We start from the raw sequence: 16,647 nt of genomic DNA, 5'->3' as shown, positions 1-16,647 counted from the left end.
CTCATTTGGGCTGGGCTAATCTTGTGGACAGGTACAATAGCTTTTGGATTGTGTTTCTGGCTGTCAGGTTGGGTGGTTTGGATGGGATTGAATTTTAAAGTGGCTGATTCAAAATGGTGGTGGTTATGGGTTATGGGTTATGGGTTATGGGAATGAATTTCTTGTGTAAGGAAGCTTTTTCCTCTTGAATTTTTATAAGGCCATACGTGGAGAGGAGGTTGTCTGGGTTAAACATGCGAACTGTCAACCTTATATCATCACGCAAACTAGGGGTGTAACCTGTCTGGTCCGGTCTGGTTTTGGACAAAATCTAGGACCGAACCGGTATGTCTTGATTTTGTATTTTCAAAACCGATTACGCACCGGTTATCCTCCTAAACTGGTACTTCCTGTTTTACCGGTTTCCTGTCCGGTCTGTTCCGGTTTTCCAATTTTTTTAAAATGTAAGTTTCACAGTTTGTCATTAAAAATTTGTTTATAAAAAAAAAAAAAAAAACTGATTTAAAAAAATAGTTTTATACTTTTATTAAAAAAATCTGTTTTAACTTTTACTAAAAAAATCTACTTTACTAAAAACTACTTCAATAAAAAATCTGCTTTACTACAAAAAATATGATTAACTAAAATCTATTTTAGTAAAAGCTACTTTTCAAAAAACTGTTTTATTAAAAAAATCTGCTACAGACTTATAAATATAACTACTACAAAAACTGAAAAAAAAAATCTGCAATAAACTACTTTATCTGCTATGATTCTATGACTAATGGTCCAATGGATACAACTTACAAAATTTACACATCATACATTAAACAAAGCACTGCAAGTCTACAACAAGTCCTTGCATATTAAAGAAAATAACTTAGTACTTACACATATTTTTTAGAGTAGACACAAGAAATTTAAGAATGGACATCAACAAGCCTATGAGTCTAAGAAATAAAATATGTTCAAAAGTCTAAATTAGAAGTCCAAAAGTCTAACAAATTACAAGTCTAAAAGTCCAAATTACAAGTCCAAACACTTAAAAGTTTGAATTGCAAGTCTAAAAGTCCAACAAATTACAAGTCCAAATTACAATAACTTAGAGCATCGAACAAAAAACTTCAATAGCTATGCACCAAGCCACCAACTCCAATAGTCCCTTCAACAATCCTTACAATTGTATGAAAATAAAATAAGCAATTAATTCTAATAAAAAGTTAATAATTACATTAAATAATAATAAAAAAAATTAAAGAAAGATGTTATACAAGTTGACCTCCTTAAATTTAATTATCTCTAGCCAAAGAAGTAGGTCTTGAAGAACTTCCTAGATCTTCCATGAGCTCTACACAAAATGGAAAACAAATAAGTATAATAATTAAAACAAATTACTAATATGATTTACACTTTAGATATAGTTAAAGAAAAGGTGAAAGATGTTACATACCTGTATCAATTTTCTCAAACTCCTCAACATCATCCATTAAAGTGCGAATGTTAATCGGAGCATAAGAATGGAGCCAATTTTGCGTACAAATAAGGGCTTCTACCATAAGTGGAGATAGGCTACTCCAGAAAGGATCAAGTACTCGACCTGTTATGCTAAAGCTGACTCAAAGGTCACTGTAGATATCGGAACTGCAAGAACATCCCGCACAACTCTTGAAAGCATGAGGTATCTAATGGAGTTAATCTTCCACCAAGTCAACAAGTCAAATTTCACATCCTCGTTTTTACATTTTTCACATAAATATTTCTCCAATTCAGATTTATTCTCCAAAGAGTTATCCGACTTCAAACGATTCTTAATTTGTGCATGGATTAATGATCTGAAATCACCTTAACCTACCCCAACAGTTGAACTTGTACTACTAGCTCCTCTCTCGTTTAATTGGCTCATAGTTTGATCTTGTGCCCCAACATTACTTCCATCATTTTTACAATAACTATCATATAAACGAGTCAAGGCATCTTCAACCCGATCCACCAACATAAGAACTTTTGAACTATTATCCTCATATATTCCTTCAAAAATATATGTTAGACAATACATTTTATACTGAGGATCAAGAACCAACCCAACATACAATAAAAGATTTATTTTTTCAATATTTCACCAATACTTCTCATATTTAGATTTCATAGTAGATGCCATTGTCCTCAAATTATGAGGCCCTTCCACACACTCTAAATTAATTGCCCCTTAAATTGTTGCTAGCTCAAATACAAAACTGTGGCAAGTGACATAATTGGTCCCCGAGAAATGCAAGGTTGCATCGTAAAAAAGTTTCAAAATTTTTACAAACAACCTACTCTTGTCCCAATCATCTATGGTTGGAGGCCCTAACTTGGATGCCCCTCCTTTACCCAACTCACTAACACCATCATCATCCTCCCCAACACTCTTAACATATCCCGGATCTTCATCCTCTAGCCGTTGAAATGCTTTTTGAAACATTTCAGCCCTATCCAACATCATATAAGTGGAGTTCCAACGGGTTGCTACATCTAAGCATACACCACTTTTATAAGTAATGTCTTCACTGTCACAACATTACTTAAATATGTTCCACCTTTGTGGAGATGATTTTACATACTTCACAGCTCTTCTAATTCTTGCAATTGATTGATCATATTCTTTTAACCCATCCCGAACAATCAAGTTCAAGATATGAGCACAACATCTCATATGCAAGAACTCATGTTCTAAAATAGTATCCTTTCTATTCATTATCTTTCTTTTGAGATACGAAATTGCCCCATTATTTTGGGCCTCTCCCATTCAAGTAAACACATTTCAATTTGTTTACCTAGTGTCTCACCCTTATGGTTTTGAACCTTGTAAAAATTGATAATTTTTTTGTGCATGTTCCAATTTTCATCAATAAAATGTGCAGTGTACACATGTAGTTAAAATTTTGCACTGATGTCTATGTATCCGTGGTTAGACAAATGCGCTGCCCCTTAAGAGCACTTTTCAGCTTGTCTTTCTCTCTCAAATAAAGTTTATAAATATCTTTTACAATCGTTACACATGATGGAATCGCATTCCATCTAGGTTGCACAACATGCATGAATTTATTAAACCCCTCCCCCTCCACATGTTTAAAAGAAAGCTCATCAACAACCAACATTTCTAATAAAACTTCTCTACACGCCTCAACATTAAAAGCAATAGGTACAAGCCCCCCACTGCTTGATCCAGACTGGAAACCCAATATAGATTGATTTCGATCTACTTTCTTAAGTGAAGACTTCTTACATGTTTTTTTCCAAGTGCCCCAACATTGATTTTGTGCCATTTATATTAGGATCACAAGCATAAGTCATCCCACAAAGGTTACATGAAGCCCTAGGTTTCGACTTATTCTCAGTATGAATCTTTGTAAAATAATCCCAAACTACTAATCTTTTCCTACCAATAGATGGCTTACTTACATTAGATTTGGGAGAAAGCAGATCATTAGTCACCATTGATTCCATAGTCCTTTGATTCATTTCCATTGTAGATTGAATATTGCCGTGTGTTTTTGTTTCATTTGAAGGATCCATATGTGATTCTGTAGTAACAAAAATAAACATTAATTGTTGAGCCTTTACATTTTATTCAAATCCTCAACCCCAATTGATAAACATTAATTTCAGGCCACACTACACAAATGCTATTCAAGTAGAAAAATTACAAAACCCTATCAATGTAATTTTACAAACCTAATTACAAAACCCAACTTCACAAACCCAATCAAAATAAATTTCAGATTTAAAAATACAAAGACCTGTAAAATTTAGGTCGGTGATTTTCCTTTAATAATACTACATTCTAAAATTTAATTGGATGATTTTCCTGTAATGATTTTTCTGTAATAATAATATATTCTAATAATACGGCATTGACCTGTAAAACGATATGTTTATCATGGGCATAATAATACTACATTCTAATCAATTTCACAAACTCAATCACAAAACTATAATATCACAAACACAATAATAAGAACAATCACAAAAAATCCTAAATTTCGGATTCAAAAACCCTAATATCTCAAAACTGAAAACCTAATCGGCAATCATAGCTTCACAAAAATCTCAATATCACAAAACCCAATCACAAAAATCCTAGTATGTAATTTAAAAAAAAAAAAACTTACCGTGGGGGCAGATCGGCAGAGAGACAGGGGCCGAGATAGTTGAGGGAAGAGAGATTAAGAGACGACAAACGAGAGAGTTGAGAGACGAGAGAGTGAGATACGGGAGAGTTGAGAGTGAGAGATGAGAGAGTTGAGAGAAGAGAGAGTGAGAGGTGGGAGAGTTGAGAGTTAGAGATGGGAGAGTTGAGACTGAGAGCGAGAGACGAGAGCGTGAGAGACGAGGGACTAAGTCACTGAGCCGAGGCGGAGGCAGAGTCATAGAGGAGTCACGAGAGAGTGAACCACTGAGCGCACGGCGGCACGAGAGAGTGAGAGGCGAGAGCAGAGTGCAGTAGTAGTGTAGTGTAGTCTCAAGTTTGAGAAGTGAGAGACGAGAGGCGAAAAGATGAAAGAGACATGATTTAGGGTTTAGTTGTAGCCGAAAACGGCGCCGTTTGGCCTTTTCTATTTAATTAATATTTTATTCTTTTCAATGTGTTTTTTTTAAATGATAATTAAAATTTATATATATTTGTAATACATTTAATATACCATAGTCTAATAGTATTAATATTAGCCTATTAGTATAGTTATATATTAGTATTAGTTATAGTGATTTAGTATAACTATATTAGTATAAGTATAATTATAGTCTATATTAAACTATTAGTATTAGTTAAATAGTTATAGACTTATATATTAGTATAGCTATATAATATATTAGACTAGTCTAACAGTATTAATATTAGCCTACTAGTATAGTTATATATTAGTATTAGTTATAGTGATTTAGTATAACTATATTAGTATAACAATAACTATAGTCTATATTAAACTATTAATATTAGTTAAATAGTTATAGACTTATATATTAGTATAGCTAAATAATATATTAGACTATATAATAGTATTAATATTAGACTATTGGTATAGTTATAAATTATATATTAGTATTAGTTATAAACTTATATATTAGTATTAACATTTTATGTAATAATTTCTAATTTATAATAAGAAATTATTTCATATATGAATATATATAATTATATATAAAAATTTTACATAAAAATTTATAATTATACATAATATATAAAATTTATATATATTAATATATATAATATTTTGTATAAAACTTATATATACAATAATACAAATATTATTTTTTATATATTTTTTTTATCAACCGGTTCGGTCCGAAAAATCCTAAAACCGGAACTAGACCGGAACCGGCCGGTTTTCACAATCTAAGAACCGGTAAAACTGGTCCAGTCCGGACCGGTTTTCCGGTTTGAATTTACACACCTAACATAGACCACTCAAAAAATAGCTTAGTTTGTACTATTCTGAGAGCCCTCTCAATCTGTTTGATAAGGCCTCAAACTGAGCCTTTTATTCCTCAACAGATCCTACTTGTCAGAGCCTAGTTAATTGCTTCATGAGGTCATCATAGCTACTTGTTAAATTAAAATTAGAACAAATGACCGGAGACTAATGTTAGGTTTGGATAGTGAGTTGAGATGAAATGAAAGTTAAAAGTTGAAAAAAATATTATTAGATTATTATTTTTTAATATTATTATTGTTTTGAGATTTGAAAAAGTTGAATTACTTATTATATTTTATGTGAAGATTTCTAAAAGTTATAATGATGAGATGAGATGAGATGAGATGAGCTGAGAGTGTTTCTCAATCCGAATTGAGCAGGCCTAGTTTGGGTACTGGTATACTCATAATACCTCACTACTATTCACTATTTTATTATTACTTTTCACATAGTTTTCACTAATATTCAATATTCTATCATTACTTTTTCACTACTATTAACAGAATATCTGAGAATATCTCACTATCCAAATGCAATGAGCTCGTTTGGATAGTGAGATGAAATGAAAATGTTTTAGATGAGTTGAATAAAATATTTTTAGAATATTATTTTTTAATATTATTATTGTTTTGAGATTTGAAAATGTTGAATTGTTTATTATATTTTGCGTGACAATTTGATAAAGTTGTAATGATGAGATGAGATGAGATGGTTTCTATATCCAAAATTAGATATACTTTAGTGAGATTTTATAAAAGTAAACTTATAAATTGAAGTAGTTGATATGATACGTCAGAGTACAAAATTATTTTTATTATAAAGTAGATTTAGGGGATGCTTGAGAAATTAGATAAGATTATAAATCTGTAAATAGTAGTAAAATTATTTGAGTTATGATGTTTTATAAGGTTTTGGAAAATGAAAGAGAAAAAATTGAATAAAAATATTATAAAGTTAAAATATTATTAGAATAAAGTTTTTTAATATTATTTTTGTTTTGAGATTTGAAAAAGTTAGTAGGTGAGATTTTTTGCAATTTTCTTGTAAAAAAATGTTTGTTAAAGTAATGTCCATTGAAAATAGTTTCGAATGAATATTTTTGTGAAAGATCTCCTTTTAGATTTTGTGTTACACGATGGGCTGGGGGCAGGGAAGTGAAGAGGAGATGCACAGTTGGGGAGGGGCGTATGAAGTGTATGAAGAAATGTGAGGAATTGGGAAAGAAGAGATCGATCGAACCCTAGAATATTTAAGTGTGATTATGGGCTTCTTGGGCGAGACTGAAGGAATGGTCTCAAGGAACGTGGGCCGGAAGCTTCACCTACTAGGCCATTGTTATTTGCTTTTCTTTCTAATGTATTAGCCTATGAAATGTTAAAGGGCAGTTTAGTCATTTTCTGCTTTCAGTACTATTTAGGTCTGTCACTCTGATAGAGTTAGTTATGCAAATAATCCAGAATATTAAGTACTTTATGAATTTGGAGGAGCCTCCCTCGAAGCAGACCTCACTTTCATCTCTATCAATATACAGATTCTAATTTTTAGTATCATTTCTCATTCATCTTCCTTATTACATTCATCCACTATGATTAATATGTTACAAGAGGTATCTAGAACCCTCGGTCCTCTCTTTACAATGGTAGAAGGTACATGTTTCACACAGCTCCAAGAAGGATTTAACTCCTTCAAGAAATCGACTGAAACTCATATGAAGCAAACTGAATCTCAATTTACTACTACTGGAGTAGAAATGCAAGTTGTACGGTGGCAAATGGAGGCCATGATGAATCAGTTTGCTGCTATGGCTTCAGGCCTGCAAAATGTGGATCACCATAAATCAACAAACTCAAATCAGGCTGGAGGTTCAAATCAGAATGATCAGATGTTGTTGCATACAGGGTAAGTGCGCACCCGAGAGCTATAAGATTGGATTTGGCTATACAAGGTGAACCAGTTTTTTTCATTTCATAATACGTTACTTCAACATCATTTGAGACTTGCTTCTTTCCATATGGAGGGCAAGGCTCACATATGGTTCCAAGATCTTGATGAGTCGTATGTGTTAAGATCTTGGGATGAATTTGTTAAAGTTCTATTGCTTAGATTTGGGCCAAGTAGCTATGATGACCCCATGCAGCAATTAACTAGGCTTCGACAAGTAGGATTTGTTGAGGAATATAAGACTCAGTTTGAGGCCTTATCAAACAGATTGAGAGGGCTCTCAGAACAGTACAAACTAAGCTATTTTTTGAGTGGTTTGTGTGATGATATAAGGTTGATAGTTCACATGTTTAACCCACACAACTTCCTCTCCGCGTATGGCCTTACAACAATTCAAGAGGAAAAAGCTTCCTTACACAAGAAATTCATTCCCAGAATCCATAACCACCACCATTTTGAACCAGCCACCTTAAAATTCAATCCCACCCAAACTGCCCAACCTGACAGCCAGAAACACAATCCAAAAGCTATTGCACCTGTCCATAATCCAATCTCAGGGAACATAACTTAGCTATAGCGATAGCCTCCAATATTAACCTTATTGACTGATAATGCAAGTGACACTTTAGATAAACAGTCTAACTATAATGCATCATCAACCATTCCAACTTTTAGCACTCAATTATGTAAAATCTTCCTAGTTTTGTATAAAAATCTGTCAACCTCAATCTACAGACAAAATATGGGCTCGAATAAATTATTTTGGCTTCATTTATTTATTTTTGATTATATGCTCTAGAGAGATTGTAATCGAGTATTTTGTCAGAAAATTGTTAAAGCTATCTTATAAAAGTAAATGTATAAACTAACGTGTTTTCATATAATACGTTAAGGGATTGTTTGGATGTTGATATGGTTTCATCTCATCTCATCTTATCTCATCATATCTCAACATCCAAACACCATTCAAATATATACTTTTCAATTTCAAAGTTTCAACTTTTTCATCTAATTATTATCTAATCACTAAAACTTTTCTAAACTTTCAAATAAAGTACAAAAAACAATTCTAGGGCTTGTTTGGAAATAATCTCATCCTAAAATTCTCCTATCATCTCATCCCATATTCTTCTCAAATATAATTCAAATACAAAATTTTCAAACTAATCATTACAACTTTTCTAAACTTTCAAACAAAAAATAAAAAATAATTTAATTTTTTAAATCCCTAAACAAAATTTATATTCTAACAAAATTTTAACTTTATAATATTTTTTATTTAACTTTTTCTCTTCTTTTCCAAAACTCAAAAAATTTTCAACTCAAATTATCTCACTATTATTCACAAAATTCTCATCTCATATCACTTTCCAAACGAGCCCCATGAGATAATTTCAGATGAATTGAATAAAATATTATTAGAATAATATTTTTTTAATATTATTATTGTTTTGAGATTTGAAAAAATTGAATTGTTTATTATATTTTGTATAAAAATTTTAAAAAATTGTGATGATGAGATGAGATGAATTGAGAATGTTTTTGTATCCAAACGGAACCAGATCCACAAACATAAGAAACAACCCATTTCAATTATTTTCCAAATATAATTTCAGTTATTTGAGAGTTGAGGTTTGAGGCTTAGGTTATTCTGGTCTTAAAAGGAATTAAAATGTTCACATAATTGAAGGCACAGCCAATAACCATAGAATCAAGGCATCCAACAAGGGTTAAAAATAAAGAAAAGGAAGTTCAGACCATCTAAACGGTGTGTGTGAGAGACACTGGGAGAACAAGTTTCAATCTTAAAATTAGACAAAATATGGTTATCCATAACATTAAAAAGTTAAAAATGAGTCAAGGGAGGAGAATATCAATACACAGAAGAAGCCATATTGTCCAACCAAAATCCCATAAAGAGCAACTCTGCTTAATCACAGTAAATACCCTTTTCCAATACCTAATTTCAACCACCAATGGATTAGAATGACGAGTGACATTGATGAAAAATGAGTTTGAATTGTATACGGTAAGTTGGGAACTGGTAATATGTGATCGATGAGATAAGTTGGCCTTCTGCTGTTGCCAGCGGTGATAGTTCTTTTAGGATAATAGAGGGGATGGTTTCTGGACCTTGAAATGTATAATGACTCCAAGGTTCGATGTTCGATAGCTGATTGATGGCATGAGTCTATGGCATCTTCAGGATGCTGTGCCTTGAACTTTCAATCACAGGTAGTGATGCAATGACATCAACTCCATGAGATGCATTCCCTCATCTGCCACAGGATCTTCTTCCTTCAATGCCTTGCCTGTCATTTTTGGTTTTTTGCAGCCTGCTCCAAAGCTAACGAAGTAAGAAGAAGAAAAATGAAGGATGAAATGGAATGGCGCTTAAAAGATCCAACACTTTTCACAGCATCTTCACACACCACTGCTAAAATATTAAAGAAATTAAATTATGTGTCCTACCAAATAATATATCCAGATGATTAGTATCAGGTGCCATTACTGGTATAATTATATACAGGTCGAGAAAAGCATGTTATGTACAGCACAATATCATGCCAGTAAACCAGATATTAGATGAGAGAAGTAGCAAGGAACTTGCATGTTTCGGTAGGCGGATTAGATTATTGCTGTTTGTCTTCGCAATTGTTTTGCAGGTTACATATGTCCTATGGTAAGTCAAGTAGAAACATGGCAATGGTCTTCAGCAAAAGAACCCCACTATAGGAAGAAGAGATGAAACTGGACTACAATAAATGTTATTACAGATACAAGTAGATGCAAACAATATTATCTGTGCTTAAGTATATATATATAAAGAGAAACAAACAAGTTTTGACCTCAATAAAAGAATCTTTCAATCCAAAAATTCAATCTATTCGAAATCTAATAAACAAATTATATTTGAGAAGTCCATCAAGCTAATTATAGGTTTCGATGGGGTTTAAAGAAAATATGAAATATCAAATCGTCAAGGTCGACAACAAAGACCAAACCTTTTGGAGTTTTGTTAAGACAGAATCTTCGAATGCAGTATAACCAGCCCCAACCAAATTACTTAGTCTATCAGGTTCCGCAGATCTTTGAGCACTTGGAGTCTCTGCCACCATTGGTGGTTGCAGAGGTAAAATTAACAATGGATTAGAAAGATGACCACACACACTTGCTGTAGCAGCAACCTAGCATAAAGGAAACCAAAACACTGGTGCTTACAAAAGAACCAAAAAAAGAAGAAGAAACACTCCAGCTAAAAAGGATAAATATAGTACTATATTAAACTCACCGCCGCTTCTTTATTGGCCATCACAACAAGTGCTGAACCTTTTTTCTTGGAACTCTTAATGACAATATCTTCCACCTCACCAAACTTCGAAAACAACTCTTTCAAACCCTCCGCCGTGTAATCTTCACCAATCTTCTCCCATGAAACTTTAAGCACCTTCTCCTTATCCATCCTGGCCCCAGCAGTACCTGTACCCTCCTTCCTCACTCCTGCTGATTCTCTACTTGTAGCCGATGTCATATTTGCCCCTTTATTTGCATGCATTGCCCGTATTCTAGCAATCTCTTCCTTCAACTTCTTAGCAATTCTATCCTCTTCTTCTCGCTCTTTTGTAGAAGGGTCGGGAGCAAAAGCGGCCCGTTCCCTTTCCTCAAGGTCAGAAACCATCTTCTGCCGCTTGGAATCCCGTTTGGAATCCCGCTCCGACTGGCGACGTTGCTGCTCGCGCTTAACCCGTAGAAGATCATCGAACAACTTCCTGGCCTTTTCATCCTTGAGAATCTCATAGGATGACTGGAGCCTTTGAAAATTGTTTAGGGCTTGTTTATCACCTGGCCTCTTATCCGGGTGCAATTCCAAAGCCTTTGATCTGTATCCCCTTTTAATTTCATCCACGCTAAGCTTGGCGCCTTCCTCACCTGAGGGTAGCCCAAGAATACAGTAATGATCTACGTCAACATCCATATTTTTACGACGCAGCAAACTACGCAGTTCTGCAAGCAAAAAGGATTACAAAGTTTCGTTCAGGACTTTCGCCAAACAGTTTTAGGACGAAACTCAAATCATTCAAAAATAAATTTTAATAGCGATGACCGTGTAATTTTCAAGATTGTATTTACGGACCGATATGCTCCTATTGCCCCCTCATGAACACCAAAATCGCTGTCATGCCCGGTACTTACGAAAAAGGAAAAAGCGAAACTTGAGTAGCGAAGCATATTACCAGAAAATGACGATCTGAATCGGGCCGCCGGCAGCGCTTAACTCGACAAGGAGAAATTCAAGAGACGAGAGGGGGTTTTCTGCAAGAATTTTGGTGCGTTGCAAACCCATGGGAAGAAGGCGTTTCGATTCCTAATTTCCTACTTGTAGAGTAGTAGGAAGCGTTTTACTCCCGTGTGACGCTCAGTGTCATGGAATTGCGGTGACCGTCCAATCATATTGGGATACGGATAATCGTACCTACACAATTATTTTAATATTTTCACACAGCAAAATGCTGGAGCTCCCGCTGAAACTCTAGTGTATTTTATATGTATATTTTTTAATTCTTTTTTTATATAGATGTTTTTAATAATTTTTAATATTTTTAAAAAATAAAAAAATTCATAATATTATTAAATAATACTTTCTTAATCAATAAGTAAAATAAAAAATATATTTTTAATATTTTTTATTTTACTTCATAATTAAGGAAGTATTTTTTAATAATTTTTTTTTACTTCTTGATTAAAAAAGTGTTTTTAATAATATTTTATATTTATTTTATATTTTGAAAATATTTAAAAATATTTAAAAAATTTATATAAAAAATAATTAAAAAAAAAACACAAACAAATACATGCTATAGCCCCCAGCGGGAGCTTCCAGCGGGAGCCCCCAGCGGAGGCTGTAGCACTATCCTTTCACACAATATTTTTAGAAAAATGTTTTTTTTTTTTTAAATTTAAATTTATCAAAGACAAACAAAATGTAAAAGTTGGTTTGAATAGTGAGATTAAATAAGATGATGTGAAACAGTTTTAGATGAATTGTATAAAATATTATTTTTTAATATTATTATTGTTTTGAAATTTGAAAAAGTTAAATTATTTATTATATTTTATGTAAAAATTTAAAAATTATAATAATAAAATGAGATGAGATCATTTTTCTATCCAAACTAGTCCTAAATAAACTAAAAAAAGAGCTGTGCTATGCATTAGCCGGAAGCCGCAACACACCACACATGTATATATATATGTTTTTTCACTCAATGCATTGAGTGTGCGGCGGCTGCAGCGTACAGTAGGCTGCAGTTTATATTTTCTGCTCAAAAAATAATAAGAAAACTAATATCTTCACAACCATTTTATAACTCCGTGATAAAACATAATTTTTTCTAAATTAAATTCAGAAGACACTAAAGTTAAAGCAATAGTTAGCAAAACTTCCTTTTTTTGAAACAAAACTTTTTTTTAATACACAAAGTTTTTTTTTTTTTTGATAAACCTCTTCCTTCATTGATATTGTGAGGGAGAGACCCATTTCAAAAGGACCCAGACCTAAGGAGGTCAAGTTACTGAACCACAGGTCCTTAGATGAAACCCTGCCGTGGGCTAAGAGTCCGGGCCAGAGGATCGCATGCCGAGCCCATAACCGCAAACCTACACGGGAAGGCCTTTCGGCACCAACCTTGGATACGCCAAGGACAGTGGCTCAAGACTCGGCAACCTACTGATCCCTACCATATGGCGCCGTGCAGGACACCCTATTGTATGCGGACACTTGGATGTGTCCAATTGTAGTCTTGTTTGACTCAAGGTATGTCGCATTCAATGCATGTGTTAGAAGGTCTGGCACCCAAAGATGTGCTATCAGAGTATGCAGGACGGCTCGGCCACGACCTAACACCCAACCCTGGAAGAAAGGTGGCAGCAGGTCTAAACAAGCACGACTTGACATGCCACGATCTCCCCCTGCCGCCTAAGCCGCAGATTGACACACTGTTGCAGCAAGGGAGGAGTGGCAGTAGGTCTGACTCAGGTACAACCTAACACGCCACGACCTCCCTCTGTAGTGGAGCCCGAATCAAGTATAAATAGCAGCCATCCCTTCTACAATAAGGCTATCTCAAAACCCTTTACTATTCTCTCTAATCTTTTGAGCTTTTCTCGTCACTAGAGGATTATTCATTGACTTTGGCATCAGAGTGACCCTGGACATTACCGGAGCCTCTTCTCCCTCTTAGTTGCAAGTGGCGTGAGCTTGGTTATAGCGGCACTGCTCTGGCTGCGAAACATGACATCTACAGATACCATTTCATGTTACATGGATTGAGATATTATTGGAGTTTCCTCCAATTCCACAATACAGCCAGATAGATCATATAATGCATTTTTTCCTAGACCATGAGCTATAGAATTACCCTCTCGATGAACATAACAAACTGTGCATGCTTCAAAGTTGTTCATTTTCTCTTGAGTATAAAAAATAAGCATCCCAAAATAACTCCATTTTTGCTTGTTCAACTTGAGATTATCAACAACTGGTTTTGAGTCTCCTTCTAAGAATACCTTTTTCATACCCAATTCAAGGACAAAGTTGATTGCTATGTAGACTGTAATTGTCTCAGCTAATAGAATGTCAGGTATTGATGCCTATTTTTTCTTTAAGGTAGACAAAAAGTTAAAGTAATAGTTAAAAAAGCACTAGTTGTATATTAGCTGTATTTCTACCATATTTTTAACCAACAAAGCCTTTTGCATTGCATAGAAAATCCTGAACATTTTCTAGAAATCTTTTTGAGTGTTTTAACGATTGAATTTGTCAGAGTGGTTGGCATATTGAAAATTAATTAAAAAAAGAATCGAGAGGCACTTTTTTAAAATTTGTGAAATTGACAAGTTTCACTTAAAATATAAGACGTTTTGCGAATATTTTTATGTTGTTTTTGTATTGTTTTTAAGTTTTGAAGAAAGTGCTAGTATCACTAATAAGATATTTTTCACAAGGTTTTCAAATCTTATTATCTTTAATTTGACGGGTCATTTTATGTAGTTTCATATATAAATTTGTCACATCAATAGATGTGATTAAGATAGACAAAATATAAGATAAAGTACAGTATTATCCTTTCCAAAATGATAAAAGAAATATACGTTGGATTCTAATTTCTAAACATGTCTCCTATAAAGAGGAAGTTCGTGACTTTTTATCCCTAAGCATAATCATTATATTTCAAAGCACAAAATCTAATAAAGACATATAATTCATTTTGATATAGTTGTAATGCTTGTAACCATAAAAGAATTATATAAAAGTAAATTCATAAATAACATGGCGGGATGCGATACATCAGATTGTAAAGTTATTTTTATTGTAAACTAAATCTAAAGAATCATATAAAACTACGTCAGTTTATAAATTTATTTTTATGTAATTTTTATTTATTTTTTATCTGTAGCACTTTTCATTACAAAATATCAAGATCTTTAAGACCTTGTACTACATGTTGTGTGGTCCAAACCTAGGACAATGATAAAAAAAGGGAAAAAGGCATTGCAAACCCTTGGTCCTAGATTGTCAAAGAAATGGGCTATCATTGAAGCAAAGCACCAAATGGAACCTCTTCTCTTTTTTTTTTTTTCCCAACTAAGAGTAAAATGAAAAGTTTGTCCAAATAAGACTAGACCCCGTTTGGATAATATAAGTATTTCATCTCATCTCATCATTACAATTTTTTCAAATTTTCACACAAAATATAATAAGAAATTCAACTTTTTCAATTTCCAAAACAATAATAATATTAGAAAATAAAATTCTAACAATATTTTATTCAATTTTCAACTTTCATCTTAACTCATCTCAACTCACTATCCAAACGACACCTGATAATTAAATCAAAAACATTAAATTAAATGAAAGTTTTAATGAATAGTAACCTCAAATAAAAATATCACTATAATATGGTTATAAAAATTTTGAAGGAGGTGAATTTGGACAAAGATTGAGACAATCGATTGATTTTTTTTTAGAGATTAGCAGCTGGTCAGGTGACTTTCGATATTTTACATCTACCAATAATCCGAAGACACATAAAGATTCTAACAAAAATAAAAAAAGAATTGCATGCAGTGAATCTACATTAATTTCATCTCATCCCCCCATCTTTGTTCTCCGCTCTCTCTCCGCTCCTCCCCCCACCCCTCGAGCCTTTCACCCCCCACTCTCTCTCTCACTAAAATTCTCTCTCATTCGAACATTTCCATCGAAGCCCCCAACTCTCACTATGTCACTCTCCCCTAAAAAAAAATTAGATGCATAATGATCTGTGTTTTCTCATGTTATGGCTTTGGTGAGATTTTTATGGCCATGGAGATGCACTCATTTATTTAGAGATTATTTATTTATCGTCCATCGTTTTGGATACTTATATCAGCATAGATATTGTTGAGGCCATTTTCTTAATTCTCTTATGGGTGCTATGTCCCTTGAGGTTTGTTGGTCACGTTACGGTGTTTTACTGATTTTTACAAACAACCATTTCTGAGTTACAGTTTTGAGAGGGAGAGAGAGAACAGAGAGAGAGGGAAAAGGGAGAGAAGAGGAGAGAGCTCGAGGAGAAGGAAAAGTCAAATAAGACTTCCCTCAATGCACACTCACCGTAAGTTATATGAGTCTCCTATGTGTTAAAATTTTATTGGAAGGTGTAAAATGGAAAAGAACACCCGACCGGTTTAAACCTTTTTTTTTTTTTTTCTTAGAACTCAAAGGTTTTGAAATATGATCCGAATATGATGGCGTAAAGTTGAAAAGATGAGAGAATTAACTAGGAGAACAAGATGAGAGAATTAACTAGGAGAACTAGGAAAATAAAATCTACAAAAATGGAGATGCGGGGGATCGAACCCCGTGCCTCTCGCATGCAAAGCGAGCGCTCTACCATTTGAGCTACATCCCCAGAGATTGTTGAACCATCTTGAGAGTGAAACTTTTAAACAACTAATCCATCCTTTCTTTAAAATCAATCTCTCTCTCTCTCTCTCTCTCTCTCTCTCTCTCTCTCTCTCTTATGGATTATTCAGTATCAAGTAAATGAATAATAAAGGAGGACATATGGTTAAAAGGTTTATGAATATCATGTTTCGTATAAGAAATCAATTAAACTTAGATTGCTAAAAGTTTTAGGTAAAATTACCGTTTAGGTCAGTAGAGTGAATTTTTTTTCCAAATTCGTACTTGTGGTTGAAAAGGTTTCATATTGATCCATGGTCATATTAA

The 16,647-nt window shown here is 33.5% G+C and overlaps 1 protein-coding gene and 1 non-coding gene across 4 annotated transcripts; both read right to left on the bottom strand.

The window, feature by feature from the left end:
• Positions 1-9,184: 9,184 nt before the first annotated feature.
• Positions 9,185-11,795, bottom strand: LOC109021672 (dnaJ homolog subfamily C member 17-like). 3 transcript variants are annotated; one of them, XM_019004354.2, is made up of 4 exons: positions 11,609-11,795; positions 10,666-11,378; positions 10,379-10,561; positions 9,185-9,709 (listed from the first exon to the last, which is right to left on the bottom strand). In XM_019004354.2, exons 2-4 carry the CDS (start codon positions 11,347-11,349, stop codon positions 9,689-9,691), a joined length of 888 nt encoding a protein of 295 aa, XP_018859899.1. In that variant the 5' UTR covers positions 11,350-11,378; positions 11,609-11,795; the 3' UTR covers positions 9,185-9,688. The 3 variants fall into 3 exon arrangements, with proteins under 3 accessions (XP_018859899.1, XP_018859900.1, XP_035539755.1); XM_019004355.2 differs by having other exon boundaries at positions 11,509-11,616; XM_035683862.1 differs by lacking the exon at positions 11,609-11,795 and adding an exon at positions 11,479-11,497.
• A 4,459-nt stretch (positions 11,796-16,254) lies between these two features.
• On the bottom strand, positions 16,255-16,327 carry TRNAA-UGC. Its single transcript has one exon. It is a non-coding gene; the product is annotated as a tRNA-Ala (tRNA).
• Positions 16,328-16,647: the final 320 nt, after the last annotated feature.

The sequence above is a fragment of the Juglans regia genome, chromosome 12 (assembly GCF_001411555.2).
Source record: "Juglans regia cultivar Chandler chromosome 12, Walnut 2.0, whole genome shotgun sequence".
NCBI classification, from domain to species: Eukaryota; Viridiplantae; Streptophyta; class Magnoliopsida; order Fagales; family Juglandaceae; genus Juglans; species Juglans regia.
The sequence above is the reverse complement of the archived record's forward strand: the minus strand, read 5'-3'. Positions and strand labels throughout refer to the sequence as shown.